Source organism: Protopterus annectens, chromosome 9.part0 (genome assembly GCF_019279795.1).
Source record: "Protopterus annectens isolate FY-2018-M chromosome 9.part0, PAN1.0, whole genome shotgun sequence".
NCBI classification, from domain to species: domain Eukaryota; kingdom Metazoa; phylum Chordata; order Ceratodontiformes; family Protopteridae; genus Protopterus; species Protopterus annectens.
The window spans coordinates 596,896,435-596,916,852 of record NC_056743.1 but is presented as its reverse complement, the minus strand read 5'-3'; the positions used below and the strand labels follow the sequence as shown (position 1 = coordinate 596,916,852).

The 20,418-nt window shown below is 44.3% G+C and overlaps 1 protein-coding gene across 3 annotated transcripts in view; it reads right to left on the bottom strand.

The window, feature by feature from the left end:
* KCTD9 (potassium channel tetramerization domain containing 9) overlaps window positions 1–20,418 on the bottom strand; it is a 458,686-nt gene that overhangs the window by 129,445 nt on the left and 308,823 nt on the right. For all 3 annotated transcript variants that reach the window (XM_044083151.1, XM_044083153.1, XM_044083152.1), the window contains one exon: window positions 7,225–7,374. In XM_044083151.1, coding sequence (XP_043939086.1) covers window positions 7,225–7,374 — 150 coding nt within the window. The remainder of the gene's footprint in view (window positions 1–7,224; window positions 7,375–20,418) is intronic.

Sequence of the window (20,418 nt, the reverse complement as noted above, 5' to 3'; positions counted from 1 at the left end):
TAGGTGCGGCATCAGTTGATGTTGCCTCTTCCCTGACGCAAGTGCGCCAGGGGTATAAAAGATGCAGCCAACACCATTTTCTTCAGTTTTTCTTGCCGCAGATGTCAGGTGCCCCCAAAAGGGTAGGCTAAAACTATGACAACAAAGCATGAATGCACCAAAGTAAATTATTCCTTCATTTACAAGCAAATACACCACCAAGGTTGTACAGAATAGAGAAGTACAGGTAAGTTCCAGCAAAGATAATGGAGATGGTGGGTGGGTAACCTGGACTGCAACAGTGAATACACACGAACATCTACATTTATGGTAGGTACACAACTATACTTTGTTCATAGTGTTTCACTGTTGCGGACATTACAATTGGGTTGAATCCCAAAGCTAAGGTTGGGAGGCTGGAGCTAAATAGGATTAGGAGCGGCTATGAAGCCCTGCAGAACTGCAGTAGCAAAGCCTGCCCTGGATTTAGAGTAGAGTGGAAAGTGATGGTGCTTTGTAAAAGTGTGCACTGAACTCCAGGTTGCAGCCTCTAAAATGTCTTTGGTTGGTACTCCTCTGAGGAAGGCTGCTGAAGTGGCTACTGCTCTGGTTGAATGTGGCCCAATGCCCCTAGGCACCGATTTGCCATTTTGTGAATAACAGAAACGAATGCAGTGGCCTATCCACTTTGAAATAGCCTTTCCTTGTGATCCTGCAGCATATGCCACTAGTAATTGCTCAGTCTTTCTGAAAGCTTTGGTTCTGTCCAAGTAGAAGCGCAGCTGTCTGTATATGTCCAAAGAATGCAGAAGTCTCTCACCCTTATTCTGTGGGTATGGATAAAAGGTAGGCAAGTGAATAGTTTGGTTAAAGGCCACACTGGACACTACTTTAGGCATAAATGTCGGGTTTGTCCTCAGAGAAACCCTATCTGGATGGAAAATGATAAAAGGTTCCACAGCCATGAGTGCCTGCAGCTCCGAGACTAGTCTTGCAGAGGTTACTGCTAGGAGCAGAGCTGTTTTCCAAGATAAAAATTTAATGTAAGCTGTAGCGGATGGCTCAAAAGGAGGCAGGGTGAGTTTTTCCAAGACATAATGTCCCATGCAGGTATTGGTGATCTCCTTGGAGGCCTTAAATTTTTGGCTCCTCTGAGGTACTGCCTTAGTAAAGGATGAGAAAAAAAAATAGGTGGCTCTGTATTGTAATGAGCTGAAATGGCAGAGGCATGAATCTTAACAGATGAAAAGGATAGGCCTTTGTCCAACATCTCAGTTAAGTATCGCAAAATTTGAGGAATATTTGGTACAATCGTGTCAATTCCTTGTATCTGGTTCCAAGCACAGAATCTCTTCCATTTTTCAGCATAAGATTTTCTGGTACTAGGCCTCCTGGCCTCCAAAATAACATCCATCACCGCTTTAGAAAGAGGGGTGTTTTGAATGGCTACATTATCCGCCATGCTGCCACATTTAAAGTCTTGAGTTGGCTGTGCAGGATCCGATTTTGTTGGGACAGTAAGTGAGGAATTTGAGGTAATGTCCAGGCAGGGCCTTGAGACAGGTTCCTTAGGATTGGGTACCAGTGCTGGCTGGGCCAGTCTGGGGCAATCAGCAGCATTTTTGGCTTCTCTTGTCTGACCTTTAGGAGTACCTTGGGGAGGAAAGGCAGTGGAAGAAAGGCATATACTGTTAAGTTTTTCCAGTTGAAGGAGAGCATCCACTTTCCATGCTTGCTTGTGATAAGTCCTTGTGCAGAATGTCTGTAGTTGGCAGTTGTGAGGGGAGGCAAATAGATCTATGTCCGGGCATCCCAATTTCCTTGTTATGCTGAAAACTTGCGGATCCAATTTCCACTTGTGGGGATCCACGAGGTTTCTGCCTAGTTTGTCTGCCAGAGTATTTATCTTTCCTGGCAGGAATTGTGCCTGCAGATGTACTTGGTAAGTCAATGCTGTGTCCCACAAAGTCATAGCTAGTCTGCAAAGGGGATAGGAGTGAGTTCCTCCCTGCTTATGTAGCACATAACTGTAGTATTGTCCGTCTTTATCAGTAGTTGTCCTGGATGAAGTTGATCCTTGAAGGCTGTCAGGGCATTCTGAACAGCTAGCATCTCTTCTTTATTGATAGGTAGATACATTTGGCTTGCAGACCATGTGCCCTGAATACATCTTCCAGCCATGTGGGCCCCCCCCCCAGGCATAATCTGATGCATCTGTTAATGTCTGCCTGTCTGAGGGTAAAGTGAATGGCTGCCCCTTGTTGTGGTGACAGGCCTTTGCCCATCAAAACTCCTGTTGCAGGCAGGGAGTAAGTGTTATTGTTTCCAGGCTGTGGCAATGTAGAGTCCAAACACTTTAAAATACCACTGAAGTTTCCTCATATGCAGTGTCGCATATGGAATTGGCAGAATGGAGGATGCCATGAAGCCCAAAGCCTGCAGAATTTTTCTTGCAGATAACTGGGCCTTTGAAATAAGTAGTCAGTTGCCTTTGTCTGGCGTGAGATAAGCCATCTGGGGCAGTTGTATTTAAGCTTGCACCCAAGGATATTATCTCTTGAGAGGGCACGAGTTTTGATTTCTTTTCGTTTACTGTGTACCTTAAGCATGTTGGTAATCTTTTTACAAATGCCAGATGCTGTAGTAGAATGACCTTGTTCTCTGCTTGAATGAGGCAGTTGTCAAAGTAAGGATATATTTGTATTCCTCTGTCTGCAGAATGCAATTACTGGAGCCAAGCATTTTGTGAAAACCCTGGGCGCAGTAGATAAGCCAAAAGGCAGTGCAGAGAATTGGTAGTGCATTGAGCCAGCTATGAATCTGAGGTATCTTCTGCATGATTGTCTCATTGGGACATGCAGGTCTAAGGTCACAAGCCAAGCCTTCTTGCCCAGCATGGGCAGAAGCTGTTGCAGCATCAACATTTTGAATTTTGGAATACCCAGATATGTTTAGAATTGATAGGTCCAGTATTGGTCTCCAGCTTTGTCCTTTCTGGGCACCAAGAACAGTCTTGAGTAAAATCCTTGTCCCTGCTCTTTCTCTGGTACTTGCTGAATGGCCCTCATGTCCATGAGGGATTAAACTTGCTTTTGTGCCTCTGCACATTGATTTTTCGGCAGGTCTGGCAAACCGTGTGCCCTTGGGCAGGGTATGAAAGTGAAACTTGTAGCCTTGTGACACTATGTTCAAGACCCATTTGTCCTGGGTTATTTTGTGCCAATTTTGATGAAAAAGTGCTAGTTTTCCCCCAAATGGTGCTGCCATTAGACAAGCGCTTGGCGCTGGCAAGAGGAAGTCATTGGGACTGTTTCCTGTATGGCTGTGATTTGTCTTCTCCACTTTTGGAGGTAGAAAAACCCCATTGTTTAGACCTGTATGTGCCTTGGGGCTGGGATCTGCCTCTAGGGCGTCTGTATCTGCCCCTTTGTGGCCTGACACTGGAAAGGACCAATTATTTGTAGGCCAGTGTCTGCTAAATCTTGGAGGCTGTACCTGAAAGAAATCCTTAACTGTTTGCATAGATTTTGCTTTGTCCTCAATTTTCTTCAACACCTCCTCTGCTTTAACACCAAACAAAGTATCATGCTGTAATGGAGCATCTAATAATTTTAATTTAACATGATCAGGCAAATTCTGTTCCTTTAACCAAGCATGCCTCCTGATGACAGCACCCGTAACAGCGGCCCTGCAGGAGGCCTCCAAATAATCAAAACCACATTGCAAAGTATGCTTTCCAACTTGTTCAGCTGCATGCAATAAATCCTGCATGTCTTTGTTTTCTGCACATTCAGAATTTAACAACATTTTCTGTTTTCACAGTGACATAATATATTGCTGATAGTTAAGCATATGAAACTGACAATTTAAAGCCCTTATAGCCAAGGTTGCAGAAGTGTAAATTTTTTCCCCATCTGTCCAGTGCACTAGAATCCCTGTCAGAGGGGGTAGGGTTTTTTTGCAGTGGAAGCCTTGACCCCCCCCCCCTTGGGACCCTGAGAGAGAGTTTCTGGGTCAGCAGCAGCAGGTTTTTTAAAAAGAAATTTATGTGAATCAGGAACCCTGTAGTACCTGTCTGGCTTAACAGGAGCTGGAGGCAGGGAGTCAGGAGTCAGACTGGACTCTGAAAAAACATCCTCTACAAGGTCTAACACAGTTGGAATAGCAAGGGGCCTGTGCTGAGGTAGTAAAAGGAAGTCTCTGAGCCTTTGAATAATCTTGGCTCTCCCAGTGGAAATGCTCCCTCATGGTATGCAGAGTTTCCGCAAAAGAGTAATCCTCAGGAGGAGAGGCTGAAGGGATAGATACTTCAGCATCAGAATCCTCATAGGGAGGAAGAGAGTATTCCTGATATGAAGAGGAATCAGAAGAAATGGAAATCTGATCTGAAGATTAATATTCTGTCTCTTGCCTAGGCCTCATATCAGGAGGGGGATGGGAACCCCTGATCAAGGTAATTAGTTCTTTGGCCATTTTGAGCATCTGTTTTTTAGGCATGGAGGCTTGTCCATGTGGCTGTTGTACTTGTTTCGTTGTCTTTAAAGGGGCTTTAGTCTGCCTTTGAAGCAAAAGTCAATTTTACATACAACTGTGTAGGCCTGAAAACACCCTCAGAAGCAGATGCCTGCTCAGCGGCTCCGGACCCATCTGAGGGAATAGTTTCAGAGATTCCAATACCTTGAGTATCCAGTGGCCTAGTCGGCTCCACGTGGGAGTCGGTAGCAGCCTGCGGCTCTAAAGTAGCAGGCGTCAGGGGCTGCGAAAGCGCCTCACTGAGAACCAGCGACTGGCTTAGAAGCCTCGTCGCCAGTTTTGGACCTCGGATGCTTGTCCTTTTCTTCGCGTTTGTGAACTGCGGTAGTCTGATGGCTATCCGACGACATTGTGTAAATAAATCTGCTGCCAAAACAGTGAAATGCAAAATAGTACCGACGCTTAACAGTGCATTGGTTAAATCTAGCACAGAACCGACAATTAGCAACGTCGTGTTTAGGGCCTAGGCAAGGAATACAATAGGAATGAAAGTCCTCATGAGATATTTGCTTCCCACAAGAAAGACAATTAACTTTTTCTGACATCGGTCTGGAGCAAGAAAAAAAAAAAAGTTTCCCCAACGGGGTACTTGGCTTTTAATGAAGACTTTGGATCTGAAATTCGAACACTACAATCTCAGGAGTTGGCCTACCGGCACTTGCGAACTGCTTTTGCTTCGGGCACCGCACGGCAAGAAAGACTGAAGAAAATGGCGTCGGCTGCATCTTTTATACTCCTGGCGCACTGACATCAGGGAAGAGGCGACAGCAACAGACGCTGGACCTAGACTTTGGAATTCAGGCCGACTGCAGGTAGCCTGCCAGCAGGATAACCCAATTGTAATGACTGCAACAGTGAAACACGATGAACATCTACCAGAAAGCAAGATAAAGGGCAAAGGAGTAAAAGGCTAACAAGCTAACCTTTTATAATATATTTAGAAGATAAAGTTTTAAAGCACTTAAAACCAAAGCTCAAGAGAAGCAAGAACCATGTCTTTCGCTGAAAGAGGCAACCATCAGAGGTAAGTGAGGTTGGTGTATTGTGGTAAGGGAGAAGCTCAAGAGTTCTAGGTTACCATAAGCTTTAGCAATGGTAGAGTCATATACAAGGGACTGGATCCGAACCCATCAGTTCATGACAGAATGAAAACTGACAGATTCCTTCATTTCATCCAACTGGAACTTTATCATGCAGAACAGATGCTCTATCAGTATGCATTAGACGAGTTCAAACTGCTTCCCGGACCGAGCTTTCACTTGGCACCAGCTTGGAATATAGGATTCTAAATTTAAGATTATACTTAGAAATTATTAAAGGACAATGGGATTCTATTAAATGTTCACCTTCTCCATCCATCCTCTCCATTTACAGTCCCTGCTATGAATAAATACAGCATTTAAAATATTTTAAAAGCAAGTGTTTCTTTCCACTAGAACAGTACCTTACTGTACTGTAGTGATTTCACTTTCAAAAAACTTGCATCCCCCCCATGGAAAAGCTTGCTGCAGTCTCCAATTCATTGATATTATGAAGGCCAATGAATACAGGTAGTTTTCTGGCAAATTCCCTCCCCAAACCTGACATCACCACGACCATCCTAAAATCCCACCCATGCTTTGATGTCACAGCTCCCTGGTCCCTCCCCTACTCATACAGAAAGTAAAGGCTAGAACAAGGACACAGTATACAAGTCAAGTCTCCTGCTATGAGCTGTCAATCACAATAGGTAGCAGCTCAAATTACCCTTAGCACTTTGACAGCTAGGGAAGTTAGGTGTGAAGGGGGATGGGAGACTAGTTGAAGTAGTACAATTCAGGCTTCAAAAAAGACGCGGCAATTTAGCCATTCTAAAAAGCAGCAGCAGTAAAAAGCACTTTGAAAGGCTTTTGTGGCATTTGCACTTTGCGTTTCAGGTAGTTACTGAATGGCATGAAATGTTACTTAAAACTGAAAGACAGCAGTGTATGCATGTAAAATCAATGCAGTGATAGGTGCTTTAGGAAGAAAGAGGCCTGTGTGATGTATTTTTAACAGATAAGCACTGCATTGTGGGATACCTAGATGCAGGTTAAACAATCAGGATCACTTCGAGATGCTAGACCCAATGTGGTCAGGCTTAGAAATTATGTATAAAAATATTTAAAAACCTGTAAATAGTCCCAGAGTGGTGTTAAAATGTAGGAAACACCAAACCATGATGAAATAAACTTTTTTTTTTTTTTGGGTACGGTTCTCCTTTAGCCAAAACTTGAGAAGTCAAGTAACTCTATCCTGGTGTTATGCTGATACTTGTTTTTAAAATGATAAAGTACAAGAGCTGGGATGTGCTTTATAGAAGCTATTCCAGCCAACCTAGTACCAAGGTGCTCAGGGCAACTACAGACACCCACCAGTAATCCTATGAATCTGCCAGTGGCAATGGATTACATAAGCATGGTACAGACGAACACACCCATTTTACAAGAGGATTACTTCAAATGTTAAAGGATAAAGCTAATGCACAGCACAAATTACTCTAGTCATTACTATACAGAAGCAAGTGGCCCAAAATGCTTGTTTTAGTCTGCCACGAAATGTCTTACTCAGCATTATCTATGTGTTTATCCCTGATTAAGTTACCATTTCTTTAAACCAGGTGCTTTTTAGTTATAAAAATGCATCACAGAAAAAAAAAAAAAAAAAAAAAAAAAAAAAAAAAAGTGTGCTTACATCAAGAACAGCTCCTGAAAGGTCTGTGCGTTCCAAATTGGCAGAACAAAGATTGGCATGGCTGAGGTTGCAGCGGCTCAAATTTGCCATTTTGAAGTTGATATATCGAAGGTCTAAGCGAGAGAGGTCAGCACCACTGAAATTCAAACCCTGGACACAAAAACAAACATTACTATGTGGGGGATTCCTTTAGATTAAGCATGTACTTAGATTAGCTATTACAACAAAGTACTCAAGACACAAAGAAGTTATGTTCTTACTATAACGTTCCATCTGTGTTGTTGACCTTCATTCATTACTGATGGATAAGTCCATCCTCTGTACCGAGTCGTCAGTTATACCAACCTCGCTTCAGCCACAAAAACTTCGAGCCAAGTCCTACCAATAGTATCCCTCTCTGCATTACCTCAGATAGAGTTTGCCTGCAAGGAAAGGAAAGAAAAGCAGAGGCTTTATCTGAGCAGCTTCCTTATCACAGGCTATGACCATATCTGAACCTCCAGGAGTCTTTCGGAGGGGATGGTGGGTGGGTTGTAATGAATGAATGAAGATCAACAACAGATGGAACGTTATGATAACATAACTTCTTTATCGGACGTTGATCTTCATTCATTCCTTACTGATGGGGCAGAGTCCCTAGCTACTCTGTTTCCTGGGAGGCCTTATGGAAGAATATTACAGAGTACCAGTGAACCGAAGGAAGCTCTCCCCCTGGAGACCATATCCAATTTGTAATGAGTGATAGAAGTACGAGGAGTAGACCATGTTGCTGCTGCACAAATGTCATCCATAGAAGCTCTTGCATGGAAAGCAACACGTCACAACTGATCTTGAGGAATGAGCTTTGACTTTAGATAGGGCTTTGTTCTGCCGGTAAATGAAAAAAAACACTCAACCATTTAGACACGGTAACTTTGGACACAGGTCTCCCCAGCCTTGGTCTGGAGAATGACACAAAATAACTGATCAGATTTTTGTAATTACTTCGTTCCGTCTAGATAAAAACACAAAATGCCTATGCAAGTCAAGCAAACTTAGTGCATATTTTCCTTTGTTAGAAAGAATTGGAAACAAAACCGGTAGATTAATGGTTAGATTAACAGTCAAATCTGAAATAACTTTGGGTAAAAATGAAGGGCTAGTCTGGAGTGATGTTCTGTCCTTATGAAACACTATGCAAGGACATTTTGTGCAAAGCTTGCAACTCTGAAATACGCCTTGCTGAGGTAATGGCCACCAAGAACAGTCTTCCAGGAAAAAAATTTTATTTTGCAGTTGGCAGCCGACTCAAAGGGAAGACTAGCCAAGGACTGAAGAACAAAAGTTAAATTCCAGGGCTTGATCGGTGGTTTGAAGAGGGGTCTAATGTGCAACTCCTTTCAAAAACGTTTTGCAGAGACTGTGCGAAAGTAAGAGTCCTTGAAACCATCATGAAAGTTGGAGATTTATGTCAAATGTACTGTAATACTTGACACTACAGCCCCTGAATGGAGAAGGTTAGATAAGTAATCTAGCACTACAGAAAGCAGAGCTGAAGAAGGTTCAATTCAATTTTTACGAGACCAAAAAAAAGAATCTTTTCCACAAAGTTTCCTGGGGGATGGTTTATGGGAAGCCTGAAGAATGTGAATGACAGGGGAGGAGAGGTTGTTTTGCTTGGCAATTACTGGAAGTGTAAGAGCCAAGCTGTCAGCCTAAGGCTAGATATGTTCAGATGAATCAACCCCTGTGGGTGCGACAGCAGTTAGAGTTGGATCCAGAATCCAAGGTTGATGTACTAGGTGAAGCCAAAGGAAGGGAAGGGAAATCAAATTTGTCAGGGCCAGTAAGGTGCAATGAAGATTACTTTGCTTTTCAACCATAGTGCTTTCTTCAAAAATTGTGGGATCAGAGGAAAGGGAGCATATGCATAAAAGAAGTCCCTTGGGCCAATCGCGCACAACAGCATCCATCAGGAACTCCCCCTGTGGGGGAATTAGGGCAAAGCAGCTGCTGCTGCATTTGTGATTTGCAGGGGACGCAAACAGATCGCAGCAAGGCTGGCCCCAGTGACTGAAGATGGCCACTACAACAGGACTGAGAGACCACTCGTGAGACAAGAGAAAGCATCTGCTCAAATTGTCTGCAATCATGCTGGAATCCCCGGGAATGTGCATTGCTAGCAGATAGCGGTTGGAAGCAATCGCCCATTGCCAAATTCTCACGGCCTCTCGACATGAGTAGGACTTTGTTCCCCTTTGTTTGTTGATGTACTAAACTACTGACATGTTGTCGGACTGGATGACAATCATTCCTGAAAGGAGAACAGGTTGAAATGCTTGCAATGCTAGAAGCACTGCCCTCAGCTCTTGAACTTAGATATGCAGATTGGCCTCCAAGGGTGACCAAGTGCCTTGGACTGTCCTTCCTTGGAAATGCCCCCCCACCTCCACCCAATGAGGGAGGCATCTGTGGTCACTCTGGCTCTGGGCTGAGGGGAGGATAAAGGGAGACTCCATAGGTGCTCTTCTGGCTTCATCCACCAAATTAAATCCTGTTTGCACCAATTTATCCTGATTCAAAGAGACATGGGATGAGTCAAAGGGGACCACTGCATTAGTAAAAGCCACTGTAGGAGTCTCGTGTGTAGACTTGCCAGTGCAAATATTGTTATTGAAGCTGCCAGTGAGCCTAGTAGTTGAAGGACTGCCCGAACAGAGGATTGGTCCTGACAGAGCATCACACGGAGTAGAGATCTAGGTCTTTCCCAGTCTGTGGAGTGGAAGGGAGAGATTAGGCAAGATTGAGTATCGAAATTTGCTCTTATGAACTCTAGATTCTTTGAGGAGGAGTCGAGTGGATTTGTCCTTGTTTACAGTTATCCCCAAGTGTTCCAGTACTTGTAAGGTGTAGTGAGTGGCTGAAACCAGCAGATGCTTGGCTGGGGTGGTGACACGCCTTAAGTATGGAAACCACCGGAATCCTTGCAGTCTCAAGTGAGCTGTTACCACTGCCATGCATTTGAACACTCTGGAGGCTGTAGAGAGACCCAAGGGCAGGGCTCGGAATTGGTAGCGATTGGCTCCCAGCCAGAAGCGGAGGAATCTAATGGAACATTTGCCCATTTTTATGTAGTAATACGCATCCTGAAGATCTTACTGAGCACAACCAATCATCTTTCTCCAGAAAAGGAAGCAGACTGAACCGTGACCATCTGGAATTTCATTTGACAAATTTGTTTAAGATGATGTCCAGAAATGGCCTTCAGTCCCCTGTCTTTTTTGGCAGTAAAATGACCTTGAGTAGAATCCAGATATCTGGTGTGGTGGGAATGTTTGGATGACCCTTTTCTGGAGCAGCTTTTGGATTTCTTCAGCTGCTACTTCCCTTTGACTGGGTGGAACATCGGGAATACACGTCAAGTGACTTGGGTAAAAGTCGGAAGGGATGTGGTAACCTATGCTAATCATTGCCTGCACCCAAAAATCAGTGGTTATCATTTGCCAGACAAGGTGGAGCGGAGAAAGTCATCCCTTGACTGCTTCCAGATGTAAGCAAATTGGGCCGATCATCAGGAGCGCTGACAGGGTTCTCAAGAGAAGGAATCTCTGAATTCCTGAATACCCAGACCCCCTTCTGCTTTTGAAGAGGCATCATCTGGTTGAGTTTCCCCCTCTGCCTGGGGGGAACTCGCCATGTAAATCATGGAAAGCATCCTGAGATTTATTGTACCACATTTTCCTGCTCCTCTGAATCCTGGAACAGGATCGTTTGGGAATGGAAAAAACATGCCTACCACAGACAGGGTCTTCCCATCCTTTTCACACCTGGCCAACGTGTCTTTTACCTCAGGACCAAAACCAGAAGAGGCCTCCATGGAGGAATTCAGGAAGACAGACTTAAAGGGACATGGAAAATCACATAGGCGCATCCAGGAGTGACATCCTGTGACACCTGCACCCACTACTGTAGCTGCCCCCTCGGTAGAACGAGAAACCAACCGCATGGAGGAGTTAGAAATAGATTCCAGGGTGGCAAGCCGTAAGGCAACTTTGTCACGTACCCCATCAGCAACTGCGCCTGCAAGGGTTTCAGAAAATTGAGATTAGATCTCTCTGAAGCCAGGGGAAGTGTGCCAAGATAGCTCAGGGACCGAATGGCACAGGTCGCTGAAAACATTTGCTTCCAAAATAGATCACCAGAGATTCCCTGTTTGGGGGATGGACAGTACAGTTCTCCTACGCTAGCCCTTTCTTAGTGGCCACCTCCACAACCACAGCATCTACTGGCAAGCCCTTAGACCAGTGTGGACTGTCTTCTGGAGGAGAAAGAATTTTGTCCAGTCTCAGAGGGATAGGTTCAATGGTATCCAGATTCTTCCAGGTGCACCGTACTATGAACTGTACCAGGTCATCTGCAGGTAGGGCCACCCAGGAAAGTAGAGGGCCGAGCATGGAAATCCTACAAGAACAGACTCCTCTGAGGAAGGGATGGTGGACTTCCAGACCCCCACTGCTTAAGATCTCCAGTACGTCTCCAAAGGAGCCATCCTCAGGGGCCAACTGTGGGGTACCTTCCCTTTCATTGTAGTCCATCTTTGGTAAGAGATTCTTCACGGGAATGCACGGGATTCCTCCTGAAAGATCTCCTGCGAAGCACCTCCTCGGCAGGGGCATCTGAGGAGGATGCTGTAGAGTGGGTACTTTGTGGAAGGACGTCTTGAGGTTCCCATCTCAAGTGTCCTTGAGTAGTGAGCTGATTCAACTGCAGCTCAGAGGAAAGGAAGACATGGGTTTCTGGTGCTGAAGGTATCAACTGACAGCCCACAGAAGCAAGCTCCCTCTCCATCACCTGAAAAGCGGGTTCACCCGAAAAGGGATGGAAGCCCGGAACAGAGAAAGACCACCTCGGAACCGGGGTCATACTCTGCTCCAAGCCCACACACAAGGAAGGAGCCATGGGATAACCTGGTTCCGCCAGAGCAACCAGAACCATAGTTGATGGCACCAAGGAAACCGTTGCCGTACTAGGGATCAAGGTGCCGACAGACCAGTGTCGAACCAGAGGATGGTCCAGCTCCGAATGAGTCGAGGACCAAAGGGTAGACTCCGGAGCCATGGTAAGGTCTACCAATGGAGCCAAAAAAATTGGAACCAGCATTGGAGTCTGTGCCGAAGGCTCAGATACCTCCAGGGAGGTCAAAGGAGGAACGTATGTAGTAGTCAGTGGAGAAAAAAAACCTCAGCTCCAGGTGGCTGGGAGGATTTGGAGGATGTTGGAAAACACTTTACCAATAGGAGCTGATCCATAAGCCTCACTACATCCAGTTCCGAAAGGCTCCTGGAAGATTGGGTGGATATCCTTAACAGGGAGTCCCGGATGCTCTAGGAAAGGGCTACATTGACCAAGAAAGGGATCCACTGAAGGGGAATATTGGTCTGAGGGATTTTCTCCCTTTTCAGCACAAAGGTCAAATGACCAGCATGAGGTACGGAGGGGGGTGACCAGCTTTGCGATAACTATTTTTGGTGCTGAAAGGGAAGTCAGTATCATTGTCTGTATTGAAGTCTGGGGAGTAGGTGCTGATGCTGACAACATAGTTGACTGCTAAGGTGCCAAAACCAAATATGGCACCATGGAAGGGGGTTTGACGTCCCAGTGCCAAGGATGTTGGTGTCAATTTAGGAATCTTAGGTTTCGGTTCCAACAATTTAGGTTCAATCATGAGAAAAGGAGGCTGAAGACTTGCTTCTCTTATGTTCTTTCTTTGGAAGGGGTGAACCCTCTCTGAGATGGCCTCCGCAAAATGAGATTTAAGAAGACTTTTCAACATGAGTTTATTTTTTACGTTCCACCAATGTGCGGGAGCTAAAAGCCTTACAGTTCTCACAAGGGGGTTTCACAAAGATGTGGCATCCCCAGACAGGATGTATGGCTGTCCACATTAGGTGTCTTCCTTTCGCACTGATCATAGTGCTTAAAACCAGTTATTCCCTTTTTCTTAGATATACTAGTGCCAAAAAAAAAGTATACAATTCAACCACAACAAGACGAGATCAAAAGGAAGCACTTGTCACAACAAGGTAGTAGAAAAAAGTCCGAGGAAAGAATAACACTAACAATGGTAATGGGAAATACCTTGGAGGAAGAGCCTGTACCAGTAATGGTACAAATAGTACCAAACTTGGTTAAAGTTAAGGGAGAAAGGGACACACATCTAAGTATAAATATGCAACAATAAGCTAATATAAATAGAAGAAAAAAAAAGCAGTTTAACGAGAGAATTTTTGAAAAAGCTTTAAAGGACTTAGCTGAGAGCTGGCTTGACACGTCTTGGTTCGTACGCGGCAAACGAGATCTGGGGTAATATAGAGAGGGGCACTATGGGTAAGAAGAGTTTTTTTGGTTGGCACAAGCTTGTTAAAACAGCCAACTTTGTTCAGAGGATGGAATGACACCCATCAGTATGGAATGAAGATCATCATAATCATCACACGTTAACATTAAGTGAGATACCACAGTAGTGAAGATACAAGTTAAGAATTTAACAAAAGGAATCAAACTACTAAATTACAAAATCTAGGCAAGGTAATTTCTCAGTTTGCTAAGCATTTGCAGGCAGAAATGGTACACATTTTTCTTTTGGAAAGCTTATTTAACTTGACCATGGATGGATGAATAAACGACAATCCAATTTTTCTCAAGTCTGAATGCTCTACAGTAGTACCAAAATACATTTGTGTTTATAATTTACTATGGTAACATACATTCATACACAGGGAACACTGCAGCAGTAACATTCATATAAAATGGATTAGTGCCCCAAACTTTCAGTCTTAAAACATGTTAATTACATTCAGCACATCAGTGTTATTTCCTCTCTCTCTCTCTCTCTTAAAAGGCACTTTAAGATAAAGGAAAACAACAGGGCCAAGGTGGAAAGGAGTCCAACTTCCTTGACTCTGCTCTGGCCAAGTAGCTTCCTAAGTCAGATACAAAACAAAATGTACCAGGCATTGTGATAAGTAAATAGTTTTATTCTGATAAACTCACAAAAAACAAGCAAGCCAGAAAAAATATTTTTCAAAGGATATGCATAAACTTTAAAATTTAGATTTCCCAATCAAAACAAGTAATCACATTTCTGGTATCAGCTCAAAGCATGCTAATGTAATTCTCTGTTCAGCCCTAAAAAAGGTAAGAACCAATTTTTAAAAAGTATACAGCTTCAGGTTATTTTAAGCAACACGTCTATTATTCTAGTATAAAATTACAGAAATTTCTCTCATGACAAGAATGATGATACACTTTCCTTGGTGAATAGAGTTGAAATGCTGAGCCACATCACTGTCAAGGTAACTTTTTAAACTTTGAGAAGCTCCTGTATTCTTGTACACATGGGCCTCACTGTTTTCCTTTACAACATAGGTTGCAGGAACATCAGATACAATAAATAAAAGGATGAAAATGTTAATTCAATAAAGGTATTTAAAAAAAAAATCTCACTGTAAATGAAACTTACAACCATTGATACTCCAGTCCAAATTCGAAGATGCTCAGTCACAAATGGAACAGTGGCCACACAGGTAAACTCCCTTTTAAGAAGTTTCTACTGACCTTATAGGTTTATTTTGAAAAAGACACAGGCACATGCACCTGCTCCCATGCAAACCTACAAGCTCATTTAAAATGAATATGTCTGTACACTTATGAAAAAAGCTTGAGAGAAACATTTTACTGAAAGCAGTTAGGCCAGTTACAACCCACTAACTTGAAAGCTATTTTATGGGTTGCCCAAAATCCATAAAATATCTTTCTAACCCTCTACCTTGTCCAATACTTTCTCTGTTGTAGTCTTAGAGGAACTAGAAAAAACTACAGTTTTGTACCTACCATAAATGTAGATGTCCGAGAGGTATGCATCTGCAGTCCTAACATATGGGTTGTCCTGCCTCAGGCAGCCCTTCGGTCGGCCGGATTCCAAAGTCTGGGTCTGGCCTCGGCTGATGTCGCACTTCACCCGACGTCATAGCTGCTATGTATTGGGTATAAAGGCATCAGCCGACGCCATTTTCCTCAGTGTTTCTTGTCCCAGATGCCAGGTGCCCTCTAGGAAGGCTAAATTTGGATAAATGCAAATGATTCCAAACAGTAGAGAGCAAACAATATAAGCATGTATATACATATATACAAACAAATACACCAATATAGATTCCCCCAGCTAGCTACAAGATGGGCAAATACCCTAGGAGTACCACAGAGGGGAAGGAGGGCGGGTAATCCTGACTGCAGATGCATACCTCTTGGACATCTACATTTATGGTAGGTACAAAACTGTACTATGTCCTTCAAGGATGCATCTGCAGTCCTAACATATGGGTAGAATACCATAGCCAAACTGGGGGAGGAGGCACTAAGATAATGATGGTGTAGTTAAGATCCCTTGCAAAACAGCAGTTGCAAAACCTGCTCGGGATCTGGAGTATAAAGGAAGATTATAATGCTTGGCAAATGTATGCACGGAGCTCCAAGTAGCAGCTTCTAAAATGTCTTTGGTAGCCACTCCTCGTAGGAAAGCTGTAGTAGTGGCTGTAGCCCTTGTAGAATGAGGTCTGATGTTTTCTGGAGCTGTCTTTCCATGAAAAGAGTAACAAAATCTAATGCAATTTCCTATCCATTTTGAGATAGTCTGTTTTTAAATTGCTTTTCCTTCCATTCCTGTTGCATATGCTACCAGAAGCTGGTCAGTTTTTCTGTTGGTCTTCGTTCTGTCCAGATAGTAGCATAATTGCCTGTGCACATCCAAGGTATGTAGCAGTCTTTCCCCCCTGTTCTGTGAGTTGGGGAAGAATGTTGGTAGGTGGATTGCTTGGTTCAATGATACTCTGGAGACCACTTTTGGCATGAAAGTAGGGTTAGTTCTCAAGGACACACTATCCTGATGGAAGATAAGGAAGGGCTGTACTGCCATTAATGCCTGTAATTCAGAAACCCTTCTTGCTGAAGTGATTGCAAGCAGGAAAGCAGTTTTCCACGATAAGAACTGTAATTCTGCTGTTGCTGCTGGTTCAAAAGGGGGAAGTGTTAACTTTTCCAGCACAAAGTCAAGGTCCCATGTAGGCAAAGGTGGCTTCCTTGGAGGCTTTACAATTTTAATTCCTCTCAAACTGCCTGAGTAGAGGATGAGAGAAGACTGGAGGATCCATGTTGTATTCTGCTGAAATTGCTGATGCATGAATCTTAATGGAGGAGTAAGACAGGCCATTGTGGAAAAGTTCTGCTAAGTATTTCAGGATGTTAGCTATATTTGCTAATGATACATTTTCTCCTTTTGCTGTACTGCAAATGAGGTATCTTTTCCATTTGGCTGAATAAGTCTTCCTTGTGGAGGGTCTGCGAGCCTCCAGGATAATGTCTTTAACCCTCTGAGATAAATCTGGGTTATTTTGCTTTATGTAATATTCCAAGCAGCTAGCTGTAGTGTTTTCAAGTTTGGATGTAGGATCTTGTAGTTGTTCTGTGTTAGAAGTAAAGGACTTAGAGGTAGAGGCCATGCGTGTGACCGAGACTTACTCCTCAGTAGCGGGTACCAATGCTGCCTCGGCCAGTCTGGAGCTATCAGGATTATCCTTGGGTGATCTTTGATCTTCAGTAGCACTTTGTGCATCAAAGGAAGAGGTGGGAATGCATATGCTGTCAGGTTTTCCCAACTGAAGGATAGGGAGTCCACCTTCCAAGCAAGTGGGTGGTATGTCCTTGTGCAGAATTTCAACTGGTGGTTGTGTGGGGATTGCGAACAGGTCTATTTCTGGTAGTCCCCATTTCTTTGTAATGGTTTTGAAGATGTCTGGATGCAGCATCCATTCGTGGGCATCCGTGGTAGTTCTGCTTAAGGTGTCTGCTAGTGAATTTTCTTTTCCTGGCACAAATTTGGCCTGGAGTTGAATGTTGAGGTTCAGGGCCACATTCCACAGGTCCACTGCCATCCGGCATAGAGGATATGAGTGTGTACCTCCCTGTTTGTTGATATACCACATGACTGTGGTGTTGTCCGTCCTTATCAGCAAGTGACCCTGTTGAAGAAAAGGTCCGAATGTCTGGATTGCCTGTTACACTGCCAGCATCTCTTTGATTTATGTGTAGATTCAGCTGGTCTTGTGTCCATAGGCCTTGTATACACTTGTCCACCATGTGTGCCCCCCAGCCTAGGTCTGAGGCGTCCGTGGTGATAGTCTGGCTTGGATGAGGTTTGTGGAAAGGCAGTCCTCTGTTCAACTGACAGGCCTGAGCCCACCACAGAAATTCTTGTTTCAGGCATGGAATTATTGGAATCTGGGCTTCTAGACTGTGCTTGTGTTGAGACCATACATTCCTTAGGTACCATTGCAACTTTCTCATATGCAGCCTGGCATGCGGAATCAATATTATGCAGGATGCCATGTAACCCAGGGCTTGCAGGACTTTCCTTGCTGTAAGCTGGATCTGTGTTAATGCCATGAAATAGAGTGGTAGTTGCTTTTGTTTTTCTGCTGTGAGAAATGCCATCTGATTTGATGTGTCCAGTTCTGCACCCAAGAATGTTATCCTTTGGGATGGTACCAGCCTTGACTTTCATGTTGACTGTGTATCCCAGGGCTTGCAGCAGTTGTATAACCTTTTCCAAATCTTTTGTTAATTTGGTCTTGTTGTCCACTTGTATTAGGCAGTTGTCCAGGTATGGATAAATCTGAATTCCCTGAAGCCTGCAATGAGCAATTACTGATGCCAGGCATTTTGTGAATACTCTGGGCGCAGTAGATAAGCCAAAGGGCAATGCTGAGAATTGATAATGCTCTGATCCTGCAAGAAATCTGAGGTATCTTCTGCAATCTGGTCGTATAGGGACGTGCAGGTATGCCTCCTTGAGATCTAGAGTCACCAGCCAAGACTCCTTGCCCAGCATGGGAAGAAGTTGTTGTAGGGTCAGCATTTTGAATTTTGGAACAATGAGATACGTATTCAGAGCAGACAGGTCAAGAATAGGCCTCCATTGATTTTCTTTCCTTGGTACCAGGAAAAGTCTGGAGTAAAATCCTTGCCCTTGTTCCATAGGCGGTACCTTTTCTATAGCTCTCATCCTTAGTAGGTGGTTGATTTGTCCTAGAGCGTTTGTCTTTGGTTTGGTGGTAGGTTTGGCATTCCTCTCTTTTTTGGTAGAGTGTGGAAGTGAAACCTGTAGCCTTTGTCTACTGTCTGTAAAATCCATTTGTCTCCTGTAATGTAATGCCAGTTTACAGAAAATAAGGCTAGCTTTCCGCCCAAGGGTGCTTCCAGTTGTTCCCTGGTAGGCGGTATCAGAGCCAAGTCATTGTGTCTGTCCTGTGGAAGTGGTCGTACTGAATCTGTGGCAGTACTTCTCTGGTTGTTAGGCTGCCACTGACGTCCCCTGTAAGCACCTCTGAATTGACCTCTGCCTCTTGGGCGCCTATTTCTGCGCCTCTGTGCTCTGGAGGTGTCTGGAAAGGACCAATTCTTCGAAGGCCAATTTCTACTAAACCTCGGAGGTTGGACCTGTAAGAAATCCTTGACTGTTTGGACAGATTTTGCTTTTTCTTCCACCTTCTTTAGCCCTTGCTGTGCAGGGGAGCCAAACAAACTCTGTTTCTCCACAGGAGCATCTAGGAGCTTTGACTTAACATGGTCTGGTAAGGATTGCTCTTTTAAACCAGGCATGCCTTCTAATCACTGTTCCAGTCATAGCTGATCTAAAGGAAGCCTCCAGTGCATCATAGCCGCATTTTAAGGAATGATTACTGACCTGCTGAGTGTTATGTACCAAATCCTGAAGGGACTTACGGTCTACAGGTTCAGGAGAGGACAGTTTTTTTATTTAGCTGGTCTAACAAAAATTCCTGATACTGAATCATGTGGAATTGACAGTTAGGCCCTGGCCGAAAGAGTAGCAGAAGTATAAACTTTTTTACCCAATCTCTCTAATGCTCTAGATTCTTTCAGAGGGGAGGGGGTTTTTGGCAGAGGCAGCTGCTACAGCTTTGGGGCCCTGTGAAATGGTTTCAGGATCTGCAATAGGAGCCTTATACAAGTGAAAGTGTGTGTCCGGGACCCTGTAATATCTGTCGGGCTTGGCAGGGGCCGGAGGAAGAGAATCAGGGGCAGTACAGGCATCATTATATGCATCATCAACAACTGTTAGTACTGGAGGAATGGCTAAAGGCCTATTCTGTGGTAAATGCAAAAAGGTCCTTAGCTTTTTCCTTGAATCTGAAAAATCCTGGCCCTGCCATTGAAAATGCTCTCTCATAGCATGTAAGGTTTCCCCAAAAGAAAATTCTTCAGGAGGAGAGGCAGAAGGAATGGAATCTTCTGCATCAGAATCCTCATAAGGAGAATATGGGCCTTCTGGAGGGTCTGAGTTTTCTGAATCATCCGAGGAATAGTCTGTAGAAACAGGATCCGGGGGCTCAGTTCTAGGCCTCTTCTCTGGAGGGGGTTGAGAGGCCCCTGTCTGGGTGAGGTTGGGATCCCCTGATCAAAGAAATGAGATCCTCAGCCAGGCTGAGCATTTGGGAACTAGAGGTAGGCCTGTGTGAGGGGGTTTTAGCAGGCAAGGCCTTAGAAGATTTAGCTGCTTTAGCCCTAGAAAAAGCCTTGATAGACATAGATGCAGGGGGCCTAGCAGCTCCACGTGCAGGAGTAGATATGTCTAAAGGAATAGTATCTGATAAGTCCTGGGTGCCTGCTATAGCAGGGGAAATTTCAGTAGCAGATTCAGCCATGCTCTGAGGCCTCGGCTATCGGAGGCATGCTTTCGGCCAAAGGAAGAACCGAGGACTCTGTTTCAGCCGAAACAGAGACACTCGCGGTTGGCTTAACCGTGGTTTCAGCCGAAACCGCAGACCGCGAGTGTAGGTCCTTTTCCTTACGCTTTTTAGCTAATTGTGAAGTCAGAGTCTCCGACGGCATTTTGTAAGCAAAAGCGGGACCAAAAAACTCCTCTGCAAACTCCGACCGACGTCTAAGTGTCCGTCGGTTGAAGGAAGCACAGGCTAGACAAGCTGATACGTCGTGGTCTGGGCCTAAGCAAGGAAGGCAGTAAGGGCGGAAATCCTTATGAGGTATTTGTTCCCCACAAGTTAAACAATTATTTACTTTTTCTGACATCGGCTGAGGCAAGAAAGAGTCCCCAACGGGGTACTTCGCTTTTTAAAAGTCTTC